Genomic DNA, 19,407 nt, shown 5'->3' with positions numbered 1-19,407 from the left:
CACTTGACCGATTTACATGCGGTAATTTTTGTAGGGTAGCTTCATTCCTTCTACCAAGTATTGCACTATTCCCGATGCATGTGGGTTACCCCTTATGCACGTGCCACGTGCAAAACCAAGAGGTGTCACTTTTGTAATTGTTGCAATATCTCGATAACTACTGGGCCGATTGCGCTGAGAGTTGGCATGTAGGTAGGCACCCACTAGGCAATGCATATCCATGTGCCAGAGTTGGGGTGCTGCTGCACGTGCGCACGTGCAGAGGTCGTTTCCAGATCTCGAGAACGGCTGGGCCGATTGCGCTCAAATTTGGTACACGGTTGGGGACCAGTCAGTAGGGTGCCGTGCAAAAGTCAGTTTGGACCCTGCTTGCACGTGCGCACGTGCAGAATGCCGCTTCCAGATCTCAGGAACGGCTGGGCCGATTGCGTTCAAATTTGGCACACCGCTAGAGACTGGTTAGAAGGGTGCTTTGCACAAGCCCGTTGGAAGTACCCTCTCGCCCTTGCGCACGTGCAGGGCTCACTATCTCGCTCGCTCGTTCTTCGCCCAAAAGGCGTTTTACTGGTTTTATTGTGTATGTGAGTGAGCAGAGATTGCCTTTTGAGTGCATGTGTGTACGGGGCCGCCAACTAATTGTGCATTTGTGCCAATACATGTGACTGATGAGTCCCGATTTTTTCTTTAAAATTGATTTTAAAAATATAGATAAATAGCTTACGAAGCGGAAAGCTTGTATGTCACGTGTTTGCTTTAAAATACCTTTTGGAAATGCGAGACTAGGTGTATAGTTAGGTACACATTATCTCTACGATAAATTATTTGCTTATTTTTTAATGTCTGCGCTTAGTTCCAAAGGGCGCGCTTGGGCTTCGGGAGCCCGAAGCCCCTGACTCCTCTATGGAGCAAACCACGGATCGGAATAGCCAGCACACAGATTTTAATAATAGTTTTTTATATGAGTCTGTTGTCTAGCATAATTTTGAACTATTTGCTAATCAATCTACAAGTGAAGTGACTTTTAACATACATAATTGATTTGGACTGCACTTATCATCGATCATAATGCATATGGAAAGAGAAATTTAAACGCATTGTCCTTATTGAGGTCTTCATAGTATCCAAAAACCTAAAGCTGCATGCTTAAAGCGGGCTTGCGCACATCAGGTTCATTGCCTAATAATTTGCTACTCGCGTCTCTCATCAGGCGAACGAGTCTGCATCTGGGCGGCCAAATGTGAGTTCTAGGCAGGGGGAGGCACTGGCCTTGGCCGTATATGGGGGGTGAGACTAAATGCTTACTTCGAAATCTAAGCTGTGTTGCGGCATTGGCGGTTATGTGTTGCGTGTATGCCGCATGATTAGTAAGTGGCGACCACTAAATTAAAGACTCAAACGCTCCAACCTGTTTTCAATGAATTACACTGCATACCAAAAATGCCAATCGCTCTCGTCATAAGATATTTAGATTTAAATAGCTAAGTAATCTGCATCATCATTTTGAACCAAATTAATGCTTTCAACTTAGTACTCACTCATTCCTTCCTTCGTTGGCTCCAAACAGTCTTTCGATTGTCTGGAAATCGTATGCCAAATCCGGAATCCCGCACCTGTATACGACTGGTGCATATAAAGGCCGATGTAAGAATTTCAATAGGCTCTCGCATGCGATTTCCTGGCTACCCAAAAAGTCTGTTTCAGTCATGCTATCAAAACATGGTATGTCAGCACTCAGCCCTGTCACCAGCTTATGACTGCTCTGCTTGTAGTGCCCCTGACCGTCACCGACTCCCTTCCCTCCTTAAAAGCCTAGTTTCCCTCCATCATCTCTACTAGATTTAGGTGATGCTCCGACAAATTCACAAACAAGACCGAACTTGTTCGGAGTTCGGACTGTTAACCCTCGCCCTTTAGGGGGGGGGGTCGAACGGACTCCCCTCGGTTTTTCGTGAATAACTCGCGTAAAAAGCGGCCGATCACGACGTAACTTTTAGTACCCTCGCGTTGATCAATTTTACACCTACCCTGAAAATTTCATGACCCTGACGCAAATAACCTTTGACCTGTAACCTACTTTTCGAGACCATGTTTGGCCGGAACCGCGATTCAGCGTATGTCGGCTCGCATTAGCAGCGCGTTTGCAGTCTTTTCGTAGTTTCAAGCGTTCAAACATGTGATATGATGTTGCCCCCATGCATTAGGGTGGGTGTCAAGGTCACCTGAAGGTCAGGTCAGGTCATTGACCTTTGGTGACCTCGGTTCACTTTTTCGAGTTTGACATGTTTCTAGGCCAGTTTTTCGAGCTGAATTCGAATTTAGCAACCACATGAACGTTTACAAAGTAGTTTTGGTGCCTTCGTAACATGTTACGAGGCTGTCAGAGGCGGTTGACACCTACTACAAATACCCGGCAGGACCTCTACTGGTTGACCTGACCTGACCTGACCCGACCTGGCCTGAATGAATGAAGACATCATCTGTGATCAAAACTAGCATGATATTCGTGATCAGCAACCTGAAAAACCCCATAGCAGCCACACTACGACGTTCTAACAGGTCCCAATTTTCCCGCCTTTTGGGTCATTGACCTGACCTGGAAGGTCAACCGATGACCCAGGACCTTAAAATTGGGTATCATCGGCTTCCTCTCGTCACGGGCAACACGCTCGTTTTTCCCGCGAAGCTCTAGCTTGATCAGGAGCGAAACGGCAAGAAGGGGTTATACCTTATACGTTCGCGGCTGGAAAAACACCAATACGGGCGAGGGTCAAGTTGAAAGTATTAATTTGGTTCAAAACGATGATACCTTACCTTACCTTAAAGTGATCGGGATATTGTAAAGGCACTAAGGCCTGGAGGTCCCGCTCTCATCGAACTCATGTGTTCCGTTTTGACTCGACTCAATCAGTGTCAGGCACCAGATACTGAAGCGAAGCCCAGTGGGCGTCCAGACGGCTTTTGAATACGTTCAGCGAAGGAGAGCCAACAACCTCGGCCGGCAGCCCATTCCAGTCGTTTACCACACGAATGGCAAAAGCTGACCTCCTGACTCTGCTTGAAGCTGGGACTTTCCGGATCTTGAACTGGTGGCCTCTCGTAGAAGTGTCGGTAGCGAGCGTGAATAAACTGGTTGGATCCACATCTATGCCGCCATGGAAGATCTGGTAGGTCGCTATCATGTCGCCTCTTCTTCGCCTGTAGTATAGAGACGGCAACTTCAGAGTCCTAAGTCGGTCTTCGTAGGGCAGTTGACGGAGACTTGCTACCAGCCGAGTAGCTCTACGTTGAACTCTTTCAACGAGTTTCTGGTCAGCTCTGTTGTGCGGGCCCCATACAAGGTTGCCGTACTCCAAATGAGGTCTCACTAGGCATTTGTGCAACAGTGGCACTGTTTGCTGATCGAGAAGCACGAAGGAGCGTCGTATCACCGCTAACATTTGAGTGGCTTTTCTTACAGCTGCTGAAGCATGCCTCCTGAACTTCAGGTCGGAGTCGATAAGGACACCCAAGTCCTTCTCTTCTTCGGTGGCACTAAGGAGGACATCCCTCATAGTGTACTGGTTGTCAAGTCGCCTGTGACCTAGGTGAAGGACCTTGCACTTGTGCTCATTGAACGGCATCTGCCAAGTCTCCGACCAATGAACGAGAGCATCAAGGTCAGCCTGAATCATCGCCGCATCGCCAAGTGTGGACACACTGGCGTAAAGCTTGGTGTCGTCTGCAAATAGCTTTATTGACGATCGAACCAGGTCGGGCAGGTCGTTCACAAACAGCAGGAAGAGAAGCGGACCCAAGACCGAACCCTGGGGAACGCCACTCGCTACCTGCTTCCACTCAGATAGTTGTCCGTTTACGGCCACTTGCTGACAACGATTTGACAGAAATGACTCGATCCACTTCAAGAGTTTACCTCTGACGCCGTAACAGCAGAGTTTGTTCAGCAATCGTTGATGAGGGACCGAGTCAAAGGCCTTTTGAAAGTCCAGGTATATCACATCGATACTGTGACGACCTTCAAGAGCAATACTCCAGTCGTTCAGTGTCTCAATCAACTGGGAACTGCATGAACGCTTAGGACGAAACCCATGTTGGCTGCCAGAGAGAAGCTGTGCGTCAGTCAAATGCCGATACACTTCATCCCGGATCAGTGACTCGAACACCTTACATGCAACCGAGGTCAGGCTCACCGGTCGGTAGTTGCTGGGCAGTTGCTTGTCTCCTTTTTTAAAGATGGGCACAATCCTGCCAAGTGACCAAGCGCGTGGTAACTTGCCGGTGTCGAGTGACCGCCGGTAGAGAGCAGCTAGTGGAGCGCTGATAGCCGAGCTAGTCTCCCGCAGAACGCGTGGGTGTATGTTGTCCGGTCCCGGTGCACTAGCAGGGTTCAGAGTTAGTAGCTTCCTCTGTACCGCCGCTGGAGTTATCGAGATGTCGGTGAGATCCTGTGTCGGCCTGCGATCAGTGAGAACAGGTACCTCAGAGAGCTCCTCCTGCGTGAACACGGAGCCGAAGAAGTCGTTCAGGATTGTTGCCTTAACGTGGTCTCTACTCTCTAGTGTCCCAGTGTTGTTCCGGAGGTCACCCAGAGTCGGCTTCGTCTTCAATCTGGAGTTCGTATACCGCCAAAAGGCTCTGGGATTCTTCTTTAGATCTGCTGCCAGCTGAGATTCAAAGTTTTTACGCAAGCTCCTGGTGAGGCTTCTAAGGGAATTTCTGCATGCCTTGAACCTGGCCAAATCAAGTGGATCCTGCGATATTGAGTACTTCAACCACAACTGGTTCTTCTTTTTCTTCATCCTCAGTGCCTCCGTGTTCATGTAGATGTTCTTCCTGGACTTGGAACAACATGATGAACATGATGTAGATAAGTAAGTTATTTAAATCTAAATATCCTATGACGAGAGCGATGGACATTTTTGGTATGCAGTGTTATCCATTGAAAACAGGTCAAAGCTATTGAGTTTTTAATTTAGTGGTCGCCGCTTACTAATCATGCGGCATACACGCCGCACATAACCGCCAATGCCGCAACGCAGCTTAGATTTTGAAGTAAGCATTTAGTCTCACCCGTATATGGGCCAGAATGTCTAACGATTTCCGCCATGTTGTGTATACCAAAGTCTTGAAAAGTTGATCACTGCAATCAAACTGCAAGCATGAAGCAGCAGCACTTTTGAGTAGTGTACCTCTCACTAAACTGCACCTCTGCTACCGTACATGCAATTTATATGTCTGGTATACACAACATGGCGGAAATCGATAGACAAAAACAAGTCACCAATGCTCCTTCCAGTATATATTAGAGTTCAGTGGTTCTAGGCGCATATCGCTTTGGTCAGAGTTGGGCTGCCAAACTCGGCAGTTTCGCAAAAGCGTAGCCTACAATTAGCCGCACCCCGCGGCGCACACAACGCTGAAACGTTTTTTCTCCATTTTGAGTTTCGTATTATATTCATATCCTTTTTGACCTTGCTTTTAGCCTTGTTACCCCGCAATTTCTGGTAAATGCTTACATAAAACTTCAGGTATTGTATTTGAGGTTAGGCTAGCAGTACTTCTTGTTCTTGTGATTTTGTTGGACACCACTGACAACATTGACACGGAATCAGTTGCATGGGAGATAATTTTATTTTGATTTCATTGCATTCTTTTTTTCATTGATTTGCAGAAGTGTTTTGACTGTGTAGTGACTACTGATAATTTGTAGGTAATCTGTTCGAAGTTTTGATTTGGCGTGTATTGTGCAATTTTTATATTTTTGAACATTTTGTTTGTATGATATTCTATTTTATATTTCATTTTCTGGTCATGTTGCAACCATGAAGGAATGAGGACATAAGTGGCTTGTAAATTTACACTAGCGTTATGCTTGTCATTATGTTGCTTTTTAGGGTTTAGGTTCCCGATTAGGTTAGCAGATTAGGTTCCCGCTTCCTTGCCGATCGGTTGTCCTCCCTCTGGTTCTCCAAACTTGGGTGATTTGTGCATAATCTGCAAGATTTTTGCTGTTGTTTGTTTTGGAAAGTAACAGAGCATTGGATATTCATGCCTGAAGCAAAAGCGGGAGATAAAGTGCCAGGTAAACTCAAACTGGCCCCTTCCAAGACTGCGCCAGGTTCGTCAAAGAAGGTAACCTTCATGTTGCGTGGAAGTAAACAAGGTGGAGATGGAGCCAGAAGTGATCAGGGAGGTAGAGATGGACAGATGGGGGAGGAGGAGGATGAATATATTTGCCGTGGTAGTTCAGGGAAGGCTTGCAATAAGGAGATTAAGGAGGACACATGCATATGTTGTGATGTCTGCAACAGGTGGTACCACATGATGTGTCAGCTTCAGTCAGCCGAGGAGTTTGATGCTCTCCGCAGGTTCAAGATATTTTGGGTCTGTTCATTCTGCCAGGCGCTCATCCCATCCCTTGTTACACGGGCAGGACTGGACCTCTCAGAGCAGGTTGGGAGATCCCTGACCGAGTTCAAGGAGCTGCTGGTGGACCAGGCACGAGCAGTTGCGGGTGTAGCAAGTAGCAGCAGGGACCTATGTAGAGTGCAGGAAGAAATGTATAATGATCTCAAGACGCAGTTTGAAGAACAGGCAAGCGTGATCAAAGCATGCCACCTGTCTTGTGAGGAGCAGACAAAGCAAGTATCAGACACTGTGCTCCGCATTGAGGAAAAGATCAAGTGCCAGGAAGATCAAGCTGAAGTAGTTGTTTCTACAGAACAAGAGCAGAGGAGAACCTATGCAGAGGCAATCAAGTCACTGGGAGCCAAGATAGAGGCCATATCAGCAAGAGAAGTGAGAACTACTGCAGAGTCTGGATCAGGCGAGACTCTGGTCAAATCTGTTGGTGACTTCTTTGACAAGGAAAGGCGGAAGCAAAATATTGTGGTGCATAACCTTCCAGAGAGTGTGGACGAGGACCCAAAAAGAAGAACTGAGAAGGACATTGAGGCATTTAAGAATATGATCCGGGAAGAGCTGCACATCTCAACCAACATCAAGCAGGTCTTCAGGGCAGGGAAAAGGCAGCAGGATCGACCACGACCACTGATAGTTTCACTGGTCGAAGAAGGGACAAAGTGGGACATACTGAGGATGGCTCCACAGCTGCGAGACAGTGAGAGGTACCGAGGGGTGTTCCTCTCTCCAGACAGGACCCCTGAGGAGAGGGAGAAGGACCGCAAGCTGCGACTTGAGGCGAAGAGGCTCCGAGAGGAAGGAAAAACTGTCCGTATACAGAGAGGAAGGGTCGTTATTCTGCAGCCAAACCCTGAGGCAGGACAGAGTGATCGAGCTGATCACGGGAGTACAGTCTGACTAAATGAGAGAGTAAAAGACATATTGCTAGGATGTCTTCGCATGGAAGGTGTGGATGGGGCCCAGCTTGCCCATGCTGCCTGCAAATCGCTTTTACAAACTGCATGCTGGAGTGATAATGTGAATGTGACCTGTCCCATGCTGCATGACAGCAATTTCACAGCACCTATGCAGAATGTGTAGTGTGTAAATGGCACAAACCTGGGTGACGTGTTGCATGCTGAGGTACCTAAGGTTTTAAAAGTTATGTACACTAACATTGATGGGCTCCCAAACAAGATGGATGAACTGTTGGTGAGAATTGAAGATGATAAGCCGGATATAGTGGTCCTCACTGAGTGTGTACCTAAAGCGCAACGAAAACCACTGTCACTGTCATTCTTTTCAGTTGGAGAAGACTACACAACATATCTCAACTTTGATCCGGAACTAGAGAATTTGGGACTGCTAAGCATAAGAGGTGTCGGAATCATGGTACGGTGTGAGCTAAGGCCAGCAGAGGTCAAGTTTGGCAGTCTCTTTCAAGAAGCTGTGTTTGTTAAGCCTAAGTTGAGGAACAGCGACATGTTAGTGCTCGGTGCTGTGTACAGGAGCCCCAGGGGGGCGGCCCATAGATCCACAGAGGCCCTGTGTACCCTGTTGGAGGAGGTGTGTGACAGTCAGCCAAGTCACCTTGTACTAGTTGGCGATTTGAACTACAGAGAAATTGACTGGAGTCTGGGAATGTCAACTGCAGGAGACCAGCACTACACGCACAAGTTCATCCAAACCATCCAGCACTGCTTCTTGAGTCAACATGTGTGTTCACCAACCCACTTCATGCCCAACCGAACACCAAGTCTCTTGGACCTGGTCTTGACGTCAGAAGAGAGCATGATACAGGACCTGAACCACCGGCCACCTATTGGAAACAGCCACCATGACTGCTTGATTTTCAAGATAAGATGTTATGCTGATGTATGTTCGAAGCGTGCTCTTGTGAAGGATATGAGAAATGCGGATTTTGAAAGCATGGCCCATGATATTGAAACATCAGATATAAGTCACAGGGTGCAGAACCTAGGAGTTGAAGAGGGTTGGAACTGTCTAAAGGAATTGATAAAGTGTCTCGAAGCAAGGTACATACCAATGAAGACTGTAAGGAACAAGCGACAACCATACAGTAACAACAAGCTGATACGAGCCAAGAGGAAGAAGGACCATCTGTATGGACTCTACCGCCGCTCTGGAGATGGAAGATCGTTGGCGGATTTCAAACGGGCAAAGAATGACTTAAGGAAGCTGTCAAGAAAACTTAGAAGACAACATGAGAACAACCTGGCGAAGAATGTCACAAGGAACCCTAAATGCTTTTGGAAGTACGTCAGGTCTAAACTCAAGACGAAGGCGAGAGTAGAAGAGTTGAAGAGAGAGGACAACTCAAGAGCCCACAGCGGTAGAGAGAAGGCAGAGACACTCAGTCACTTCTTCAGTGGTGTGTTTACTGTTGAAGATCAACATACTCCACAGGCTACTTCCAGGTTCAACGGTACCAGACTAACTGAGGTTGAGATATCTGCACGAGAAGTGAAGAAGAGACTAGAGGCACTGAACATAAACAAGTCCCCAGGACCAGACGAGCTCCACCCACGGATCTTGAAGGAACTGGCGAGCCCACTAAGCCACCTCCTGAAGACAATCTTCCAGAAATCGCTGGACTCCGCAGAGCTCCCGGCGGATTGGAGAGCTGCAAATATCGCGCCCATCTTTAAGGCTGGTGACCGGAGTCTGCCTGGAAACTACCGCCCAGTGAGCTTGACCTCCATCTGCTGCAAGGTGCTGGAGTCTTTTGTAAGGGACGCTCTGCTGGATCACCTGATAACGGAGAACGTACTGTCTGAGCACCAGTTTGGGTTTCTACCTGGACGATCCTGTGCACTGCAGCTGCTGGTGGTAATTGAAGACTGGCTGAGAACTGTTGACGAGCGCAGTGCTGTGGATGTCATTTATCTTGATTTTCGCAAAGCCTTCGACAGCGTGCCGCACAGGAGGCTCCTGCTGAAGCTGAAGGCTTGCGGAGTTGACGGGCCCTTGTTACACTGGTTTCAGGCCTTTCTCGGTAACAGGAGACAGCGTGTTGCTGTTGAGGGACACTTCTCAGAGTGGACTGATGTCATCAGCGGGATCCCGCAGGGGTCTGTCCTGGGACCTGTCTTATTCCTGTTATTTATCAACGACCTACCGGACGCCATCAGCAGCACCGTCAAGCTGTTCGCAGATGACGCCAAGGTGTACAGGAGGGTGTCCAGTGACATTGACAGAGGTCTTCTCCAGGACGACATATCAGCACTGGAGGCTTGGTCAGCTGTGTGGCAGCTCCCCTTTAATAGGAGTAAGTGCAAAGTCATGCACTTGGGGAGCACAAACCCTGGTTTCGAGTACCGGATGGCCGAGACTGAGCTGACCGTTGTCAAGAAGGAGAAGGACCTCGGGGTGCTCGTTGATGATACCCTCAAGTTCCATGAGCAGACAGCAGCAGCAGTGGGACGCGCCAACAGGATTCTTGGACTCATCAAGCGCACATTCCTGTCACTGGACAAGACTACACTGCCCATCCTCTTCAAGACCATGGTGAGGCCCCATCTAGAATACGCCAACTCAGTCTGGGGACCGACGTCCAGAGGTGATCAAGACGCCGTGGAGAGGGTGCAGAGGAGAGCGACAAGGTTCGTCCACTCCGTGCGGCATCTCGAGTACCAGGACAGGCTCAGGGAACTGAAGCTCCCCAGCATGTACTACAGGAGGCTGAGGGGTGATGTCATCACAGTGTATCTGATGTTGACGGGACGCCTGAAGGTGACAGCTGGTGACCTGCTGGAACGAGAACCGTCCCAGAGAACGAGGAACCACGGTCTGAAACTGAGACAGCCCAGAGTCAACACCCAGCTGCGTCAAGTCTCCTTCTGTTCGCGCGTCATCTCGGCCTGGAATGGACTCCCAGCGGACGTTGTATCTGCCCCAAGCGTCAACGCCTTCAAGAATCGACTTGACAAGTTCTGGGCGCACCGAGTCTACGAACTGAGACCAAGGCAGTGAAGAAGACGCTTGACGAGTAGGAAACGAAGTCACCGAGAACAAGACGGAACTAAGAAGACATTGAAATGCCACTGATCGGAAATCACCCAGGTCCCTCAGGACCTTTCTTTTCCGTATATACCTAACCTAACCTAACCTTTTCCTTGATTTTCACTTTGCTATTATTTACAAATATCAGCAAAATCCACTAAATAAATCCATCCTGGTGTCTGGTGACACAGTGTTGTAGACTTATTAAGGGGCTGCTTTATTAACTGGAGTCAGTTATGCTTCTATGGAGAAATCTGTGAGCAAATCAGCTCAAGTGGCCACCATAAGCGGCTGGGTTTATTATCCGAGAATGTATTAAGTGGATTGTACTCTTTTTGACATGTTAGTCATTATTTGTTGTTATGCTTCAGCTTACATGAGCTGGATTAGTAACAATTAACATATAATCATCAACTCATGTCGAGAGACAAGAGGCAGGAAAGACATAGCCAATGGTACCAAATTATGAATCCTAATAAGTTTTCTAGCTCAGAATAAAATTCATTTGGCATACAATTTTTGTTTTTTAGAGAAGAATGTTACCATTACAAGATGTGTTCATTGCAATTGCAGCACTGTTATATGCCTAGAAATCATAATAACAGAAAAGTATCAATGATATAAGACATTCAACAGTGTGCACACTGCACACAGGTGCCCCAGCGTGCACACCAGTGCAACCTGGGGTACACTGAATGACAGGACAGGAAGCATGTGGGCAAGACTGGCCTGCTTGGCAGGTGCTGAAAACGCTCAGTACCACTGCAGTGTGTAAAGTGAAGTGTGTAGCACCTAGTAGGAATATGAGCTACTTATGACAAAAAGCCTGGGTTAGGCATCAAAAATATATATTTTTGAAGTGAACTAGGTAATGTGATCGGTCATTGTACAAAAAGAATTCTGCTCCAAACACTTTATAGCCTGCATTAAATATGAAAAAAATGTTCTTCCTACAAAAAATGAAAATTTTCCATTTTTAGATAAAGATGTTTATCAGTTTCTTTTCTGATCATTTTAAAAGTAGTGTGCCAGCTTTCCTGGACCGTATGGAGTTAATGGCCCAGATAAGGAGAACCGGATTTTTAGAACTTACCCATACCTTCAAAACTCATGGAAACGCCTTAAATTCTTCAAATTTTGAGTACCCCAGTGCGAAATTCGCCCCGACGGGTTGTCGGTCGTACCCCAACCACATTTCACACCACTATGAACAATAAATGCACACACTGAAATCGCTATTACCGATATGCTCATTCAATCAAGTTTCGATAAACCCGTTCATCATCATCTCCTGCGGTTTCGAACACGCCTGTTAGGTGGTGCGGTAGACCGCGCCCAAAGCCAGGGCCCCGGTAACGTGAGGTAGCCGAGTCGGGGTAGCGTGCGCTGACCCAAGCCGGGGCCGCGCGTCCTCCCGGTGTCATGTGATAGCCCGGGGCTGCCCGCGGGGATGCGGTAGACCGCGCACAAAGCTGCGGCCCCGGCTTGGGTCAGCGCACGCTGCCCCGACTCGGCTACCTCACGTTACCGGGGCCCTGGCTTTGGGCGCGGCTTCTGCTCATACTTTGTGGTGTTTGCAGGTCAGTCCACTACAGTTGTTATACATATCGAAAAACCGATAAACTTTTAGGCGAAAAAGGCACTATTCCAGGCCCATTTTTTATTTTCTTTGCGATATTAGGTAAAAACAGAAGCTTCTTATCCTAGGAAAAATAAAATGGGAAATCTTTCAAAGGTGGCACACTACCTTTAACTAGCAAAAAAAAAAAAAAAAAAAAACTAATTTGAGGAAAATGTTATATTCTTTTTAAAGCAAAAGGTGTATTTTTATGTACATAGGTAGGTAATGCATCATTCAAAGTCATCTTACCTGAATCACTTACGTTACCAGCAACACTTGTACACTTTTTCTTTGTTTTCTTTGTCTCATTTGTCCAGAAAAGTGTTTCTTTGTATTTGTTGCACCTATTCAAGCAAACATAAAAGTGCTGATGATGACACACTGTCTTCCAGCATCTGAGTTTGTCTGTGACCACTCCAAGCCACAATGGATACTGGTCAGGGAATGTTGGAGGCAGAGATGAACATGTGAGTATAACAACACATGCACTTGTGTTTTCAACACAGCTTGGAGACTACTGGGAAATGGCTTGTGATAATGATGGGTGCTTTCTTTTGCTATTTATAAAATCTTACCACACATTTTTTTGCTACATGCATGTGTCAGTCATCTTTGAGCTGTGGCATATTACCTACCTTTTCATTTCCAATATGTCTAATCGCTGATCACTGATGGCTCAGATAATTGCATTCACTGCTGTTTTATGTGTTCCCTTTCCACAATGGCAGGATTGGGCAATTTCCTATTCTCCTCTTTGTTCCCATTTCCCAATTTCCCATGTCTGATTTTCATGTGTTCCCTGTCTGTGTCAGGTTCGAGCAGCAGATCGGCGGCGGCGCCGGTGTTGCCGTGGCCCCGGAGGTCGTGTCGGCCGAGCCACGGCCGCCCATCATCGCCGCCAACACCTTCACCTCGGTGAGTGTCGGCCAACTGTGCCTCGGGCAGCAACAGGCTGTTCTGCTGCTATGTTAAGCTTGATGAGCTAGTTAGCTGATTAACTAATAAAGGTATGTTTAAACAAAATATCTTTATAATAAAAGGCAGATGATAGGGTGCGACTTTTGCGTAGCCCATATTTCGTGGGGTGAGGTTTGATGGCCGTCTTTGGGGATAAGGCCTCCCGCATCGTCTTAGGAGAGGTATTACAACTTAATAGTAATATGGGGAGCAAATTAGGCACAGTTTTTCATCCACATTAGAGCCATGTCATTGTCTACAGAACTGCGGTTCATACATAGTAATTTACTGCAACAAGGATTTAGGTATGAGCTATTGACTCGACGTCCTTGTTTTGACAGGTTCAGGATAAGCTGACACAAATAGCTTCTGAAGGCTACGGTGGTGCGGCGGCTGCCGCAGCGCCACCTAGACCGGCCAATATGTTCGTACCTCACCAGCTGAGCAAACCGTCAGGTCAGTCTCTGAGCTTTCACGTAATGTCAGTAGGCTACTGCATCGACTTAAACTGCACATCTAACAGCTGTTCATGGGTGGGATGGGCGGCTCTGTCTGAGTCTATGTTTTACATGTAATAACTCACCACCTGCCGTCGTCAGGTCCGCTGCCCCCGCCGCCGCCGCCGCCTCCGCTGCCGGAGCTGCCTGAGATCGGGGGTCCGCCGGTGACCGCGGTGGGTGCCGCGGCTCCTCCGCCTCCTCCCCCGCCCCCGCCGCCGCCTCCACCCGGCTACGTGCCGCACCACTACGGGCCCGGGCCGGGCATGGGCCCGCCGGGTGGATTCGTGCCACCGCCGCCGGGCTATGTGCGCGGCCCCGGCCCGCCGCCCGGCTGGAGGGGCCCGGCGCCGCCGCGACCTGTCATCTCGGCACCCGTCATCAGGTGAGGGGAAGATGAAGGGGTGTGTCCTTGCTGTGTAGAGGCAAGGGGGCGGGCGTGCTTGGGACTGAAAGTGTGTTTATGAAAAGGCCGTGATTGGAGGACGTGTGCTGATGAGGTATGGCCAATGGGTATCACTTACCTTTTTTTAACGATGTGCTACGCGTGGCGTTAAGCTTCGCTGTGAGTTGATGTTCATTGGCTGCTAACAGGTATAATTCGTGTTTGTCTAACGCATACCAGCATAGTGCTACGGAGAGCGTTTCGGCGTCCCGTTGACCCTGTATCACGTCCCCAGCTCCGGGCCGAAGGTTTGTGTACACCCCAGTGTACTTTGTCCTGTTACCAGCGTCATGTTGACCCGCCATCTCGTCCCCAGCTCTGGGCCCAAGGTATACGCCTCCAAACCGCAGCTGAAGCGGCCCGCGCCCGCTGAGGAGGAGCCCGCTGCCGCGCCGGCCGCCGCCGCCGACGCCAAACCCTCGTCCTCCGCTGCCTCCGCCGGCGGCTCGTCAAAGAAGTCCAAGGCGGCGGCGATGGCAGAACGGGTGGCCTCCAGTACCACGACTGTGGTGGACGGCGGTAAACCCGGCGGCAGCGGCGGCAGCGGTCACCAGCACGGGGGAAAACAGGGCAAACAGCAGAAACAGAAGCGACCGAAGAAGTTCATCCGCACGGCCGGCGGGCAGATCTGGGAGGACCGCTCCCTGCATGACTGGGACCAGGGTAAGCGGGTTGTGGAGAACGGTTTAGCGGGGAATTTAGTACGTAATCGGCACTGGGCGCAGAATGATATTGCACACTGTCTCTGGCTACTTTTTCATTGTAAACAGTCCACATGATACGCAACTTGTTGTAAATCTTTCGAAACATTCAACTGGTTTGGTGCCCGCCTTTTTGGCACTGTTCGTAAACTGATCGCAGAACTCTCAGACGAATTGAAGAAGTGCTAAAGCGTGAAGAAGAAAAAAAAAAACTTAAGACTTATTCATCAATACTGATGGATCATTGTGATGTTGGCAACCTTGCCAACCGCTTAATGCTGTGAGGGCTGTACAGACCTATTGAGAAAAAAATCGCTATTTTGACAATGCAACTTAAGTCTGTGCTTAACGAGTCATGTCTGCTATCCCTCTAAACTGACGTATGACACTCATGTACTTCTTTTATAACCGCCGTTCTGTCTGTTCTCTGCAGATGACTTCCGCATCTTCGCCGGCGACTTGGGTAACGACGTGACGGAGGACGTGCTGACGCGCTACTTTTCCGTCTACCCGTCCTTCGTCAAGGCCAAGGTGGTGCGCGACAAGCGCTCCAACAAGACCAAGGGCTACGGGTTCATCAGCTTCCGCGAGTCGGATGACTACGTGCGCGCCATGAAGGAGATGAATGGTGAGATGAGGGAATCAGGGAGACGGAACGCAGGGGTATAATGGGCGCATGCGTTGTGGTGGTGGATGTCGGATTTGTTGGTGTCTGGTACGCTTGCTCAAGTTACGCTTGCGGATGTTTTCAGTTTGTGGTATATTGTTGCAGGTGATTGAGTGGTTTTGGTTTATCTGCTTTATTCTTCCTTGCTCGATTGTCCAATTGCGAGTGTTGCCAGACGAAAATGATTAATTGATCCTTAATTGATGATTAACATTCCAGCCTTTCACCCCACTGCCCTCTGGTGGCAGGAATGGGGAAATATTCTTGCAGTGCGGTACAGCATGATTGCAGGCGCCGATCAGACTGCCATCTAGTGACGAAATAGCAAACTCTTTGAAACAGTCATTTTATCTTAGACCTAAATTCACGGTTCTTGATTTATGACCAAGGTTATCCTTCCGTCCTCGAATCAAATTGTCTGTGTCGTGAAATAGCTGTTGTAACATTACTTGGCGGGGCTGGCGATTTGCATGCGCTGCAAAAACTATTTTAGCCTTCATAGGGAGCTGTTGATATTGGTATGTTGGGATGGTGGATGCTGCAGCGGTGTGGATAACGGCGCTCGCTTGGAATGCACATGGTGAGCACTGAGCATGCGCAAGTTTGCCGTCTTAACCCGCGCCCGGCTGGGGGTCCTGGATTTCCACGCCCTGCTGGGGGGGGGGGGGGGTGTTTGAACACCCCCCCCCTTCCAACTCGGCTCCTGGGCCACGTAGCGATACGCGGAAGGCGGCGTTCGAAAGAGCGTCAAAAATAATGAGGAAATTACTTCAGTCAATTTTTTGGTCAGGTCAAAAGTCAGGTCACCAGAGGTCATTGAAGGCAAAATTTCGCCAATTTCTAGTTCGAATGTAGACAATTTCCAAGAAGCCAACGCATAACTCGGGAACCAATAGAGCTACAGCGCCGCGGAAAAGCGCATTCGATAGCCCTATTAACGCCCTTTCTGAGTAATTCTCTCAGATTTGACCAAACGTCAACGGTTTTGCCTTCAGGGGGCAAAAACTGCAAAAATAGCCGATTTTTTCGGAAACGGTTTTTCTGCAATAACTTTTGACCCAAGCCTTGTACGAGCTTACTTTTACCGGCATCGTGTTCCTCTCGTCAAGCCGCATGGAATGAACTATAACTTGACCTTGAGAGGTCAACTTGAAAATTTGACCTCAGGTCAAGGTCATGACCTGACCGGAAAGGGTCATGTTGCATATCAGTCGATCCGTATCGTCGAGCTGAACACATCTAAGGCGTTTTCATCGCTCTAGCATGCCTCTATCAAAAGTTATTTGCGAAAAACTGTTCGATACCATTCGTGACCTTAGATGACCTCAGGGCATAAACAGGGGTCACGGACACCATTTTCATGTTCAGTGTGTCTAAACCACTTGTAATTCAGTGTTTGGGAGTGTTTATAATGTCTTTCGTTCAAAAGAGGCGCATTTCAATTTTTTCCATTGACTTATAATGGGGAGGTCGCAAAATTGACCTGACCTTAGGTCATCGATATCAAAATTCTGAGATATACATTTTGTACATGCTGTTGCTCTTAGCAATCGCTGAAAGTTTCAAAGCGATCGGTCACTCGGTGTAGCTATGACAGACATTGAAACTTTTTATGAGGTGAGGTCACTTAAAGTGACCTGGTGACCTGACCTCGAATGACCTTGGTCTGAAATTTTCACAACATGTGTAGAATTGATGTATGATAAGGTATACCAAAAAGGGCGGCGCGGAGCGCCGCCGTTTTTGAGATATTCGCGAAAAACCACAAGGGGGGGGGGAGGTGTTCAAACACCCCCCCCCCCCCCCAGCAGGGCGCGGGTTAATGGGGCTTTATGTCTGGGTTGGGATTAGAGAAGTACGCTGGCTCTATTTTTTTTTTGTATCACTAATTTGCACCATGTGTTGTTCTCGTATTGCTTTTTATTCATTTTTTACCGATAACTGCAACCTGGCTTGAAACAACAAATCGTAAGTTTAACCTTTGTCTCATTCCTCATCTGATTTTTTTAGGAATAGGATTTTTGTTTAAATATTCCCTTTTGAAAGATGATATCTGCAGAACTACCAACTGATCTTACGAATTTCGCTCTCTGCGTGTTAACAAGATGTTTTAAAGCTTTTTTTGTTGCTTGCGTTCATGGCTTCCATAGCTTCAGGTTTCATGCGGATAAAATAATCGTGCATGTTTTAATTCAAACGCTCTAACGTTTCAGACAACTTATTGCTCTCCTTTACAGGTTGCCTACTTGTTCACATAAGCTATTCTGGCTGTTATCAACTTATTTTTTTTTATCGTGCTACCACACTGTTTTCAAGTTAATAGATGATCCGTCGTTTCTGACCCCTGCCCATCTGACCCGTACCGTGCTCCCCTGTAGGAAAGTACGTGGGCAGCAGACCAATCAAGCTGAGGAAGAGCCAGTGGCGCGACCGGCAGATCGATGTTGTCCGAAAGAAGCAAAAGGAGCGCGCTGCGTTCGGACTGTTGTGATGCTCGTCCACGACGAGTATCTTGATTAGCCTCAGTCCAACAGAACATGCGGCGTGTTGTGTCTAATTCGTGTCATCAGAGCGGCTCATGTGGTGTGTATCGCTGCGGCGGGGACCTCACAGCTGTGAACTGCCCAGTGCAGTGTGCATTACTTACGCCGAAACTGACAGTAAGGCGATCTCTAGAGGACGGAACAGCGGTCCTGTGGCGTGCATGATTGTTCAGTGGACGTAAGGGAAGTGAACTTGCGCGTGCCAGAACCCCCGTTACCATTGCCATCATTGTTCGTCCCGACTGCTGACGGATCACCAGAGGTCACCCCGTACCAGTGCAGCTCGGGTGCTGGCTGGATGGAGTTCCGTGGCGGTGAAGCTGATAGGTTAGAGGTGACCGACAGCCTGTGCAGTGTGATAGTTGCCCGGATGCACGCTGCCCGGACCTACCTACACCAGTCAGGCCTATCTGATGTCGCTGGTGTCATGGAGCTGTGAATGACACGCTTTGGTCCAAGCCGCACATACCACCCCAAGTGACTCAGACGGTGTCTCGGTGACCATTCAAACAGTGATTGAATGCTATTGCCACGTCTAAGGAGAGCTGCGGCATTGCGCAACACTGACTTGCTGGAAGATGTTTGTACTTACGGGCTCAGGCTAAAAACACCCAATCCTAGAAAGCTGGGAAGTGAATATTCCTACATCGCGTGAAAGTGTTCATTGATGGGTTCTCGTTCTGATCTTTGATACATGCGCAAAATTCCTCTCAAAGGTTTCATAGACAAACTCTGCCACATATTGACCAAATGCTGGCATTTCATTCAGCGTTTTCCAGAAGCTCCAGAACGGTTAGACTCTGACTGACGTAACCGGTTCCGTAAGTCCGGAGAGCTTTGCCGCATCGATTTGGCAGTGTCGTCAGCCCACAGACCTCTCACGTTATCCCTATGTCGGCTGGAAGCTCTGTCCTGTTCTTGTGACCTTACCATCGTCATTCATCGTGTACTTGTGTGTCATCAGATGTTTGGTTTTCGCCGAAAAAAAGTGAATACAGTTAGCCGGCTGCTGGGTTCTTTTTTTTTTTAAGTTTTATGGATGAAGTCGCGGTGCTGGCTTTTACGTGTACTACAGCCGTGCGAACGTTTATGTTATCTCCTCGGTTGTTAGTACCAGTAAAACGCCTTTTGGGCGAAGAACGAGCGAGCGAGATAGTGAGCCCTGCACGTGCGGAAGGGCGAGAAGGTGCTTTCAACGGGCTTGTGCAAAGCACCCTTCTAACCGGTCGCTAGCGGTGTGCCAAATTTGAACACAATCGGCCCAGCCGTTCCTGAGATCTGGAAGCGGCATTTTGCACGTGCGCACGTGCAAACGGGGTCCAAACTGACTTTTGCACGGCACCCTACTAACTGGTCCCCAACCGTGTACCAAATTTGAGCGCAATCGGCCCACCCGTTCTCGAGATCTGGAAACGCCCCCTGCACGAGCGCACGTGCAGTAGCACCCTAACCGCAACACATGGGAATGCATTGCCTGGTGGGTGCCTACCTGTATGCCAAGTTTCAGCGAAATCGCCCCAGTAATTACCGAGTTACTGAAATGGGAACAAATTT

At 48.4% G+C, this 19,407-nt stretch overlaps 1 protein-coding gene across 6 annotated transcripts; it reads left to right on the top strand.

The window, feature by feature from the left end:
- Window positions 1–5,318: 5,318 nt before the first annotated feature.
- On the top strand, window positions 5,319–18,866 carry LOC122381407 (RNA-binding protein 42-like). 6 transcript variants are annotated; one of them, XM_043365517.1, is made up of 8 exons: window positions 5,319–5,501; window positions 12,436–12,510; window positions 12,856–12,958; window positions 13,342–13,456; window positions 13,600–13,882; window positions 14,259–14,605; window positions 15,077–15,271; window positions 17,689–18,866. In XM_043365517.1, exons 2-8 carry the CDS (start codon window positions 12,470–12,472, stop codon window positions 17,799–17,801), a joined length of 1,197 nt encoding a protein of 398 aa, XP_043221452.1. In that variant the 5' UTR covers window positions 5,319–5,501; window positions 12,436–12,469; the 3' UTR covers window positions 17,802–18,866. The 6 variants fall into 6 exon arrangements, with proteins under 6 accessions (XP_043221452.1, XP_043221454.1, XP_043221453.1 ...); XM_043365519.1 differs by having other exon boundaries at window positions 5,326–5,374; XM_043365518.1 differs by having other exon boundaries at window positions 5,329–5,525.
- Window positions 18,867–19,407: the final 541 nt, after the last annotated feature.

This window comes from Amphibalanus amphitrite, unplaced genomic scaffold, assembly GCF_019059575.1.
Source record: "Amphibalanus amphitrite isolate SeventyFive unplaced genomic scaffold, NRLGWU_Aamphi_draft 000119F_arrow, whole genome shotgun sequence".
NCBI classification, from domain to species: domain Eukaryota; kingdom Metazoa; phylum Arthropoda; class Thecostraca; order Balanomorpha; family Balanidae; genus Amphibalanus; species Amphibalanus amphitrite.
The sequence above is the reverse complement of the archived record's forward strand: the minus strand, read 5'-3'. Positions and strand labels throughout refer to the sequence as shown.

Bases quoted from the DNA above. Each gene is read 5' to 3' on its own strand.
- LOC122381407 (XM_043365517.1), top strand. From the start codon at position 12,470: ATGGATACTGGTCAGGGAATGTTGGAGGCAGAGATGAACAT. The intron at 12,959-13,341 runs GTGAGTGTCGGC...TTGTTTTGACAG, and splicing joins CCGCCAACACCTTCACCTCG to GTTCAGGATAAGCTGACACA. The intron at 13,457-13,599 runs GTCAGTCTCTGA...TGCCGTCGTCAG, and splicing joins CCAGCTGAGCAAACCGTCAG to GTCCGCTGCCCCCGCCGCCG.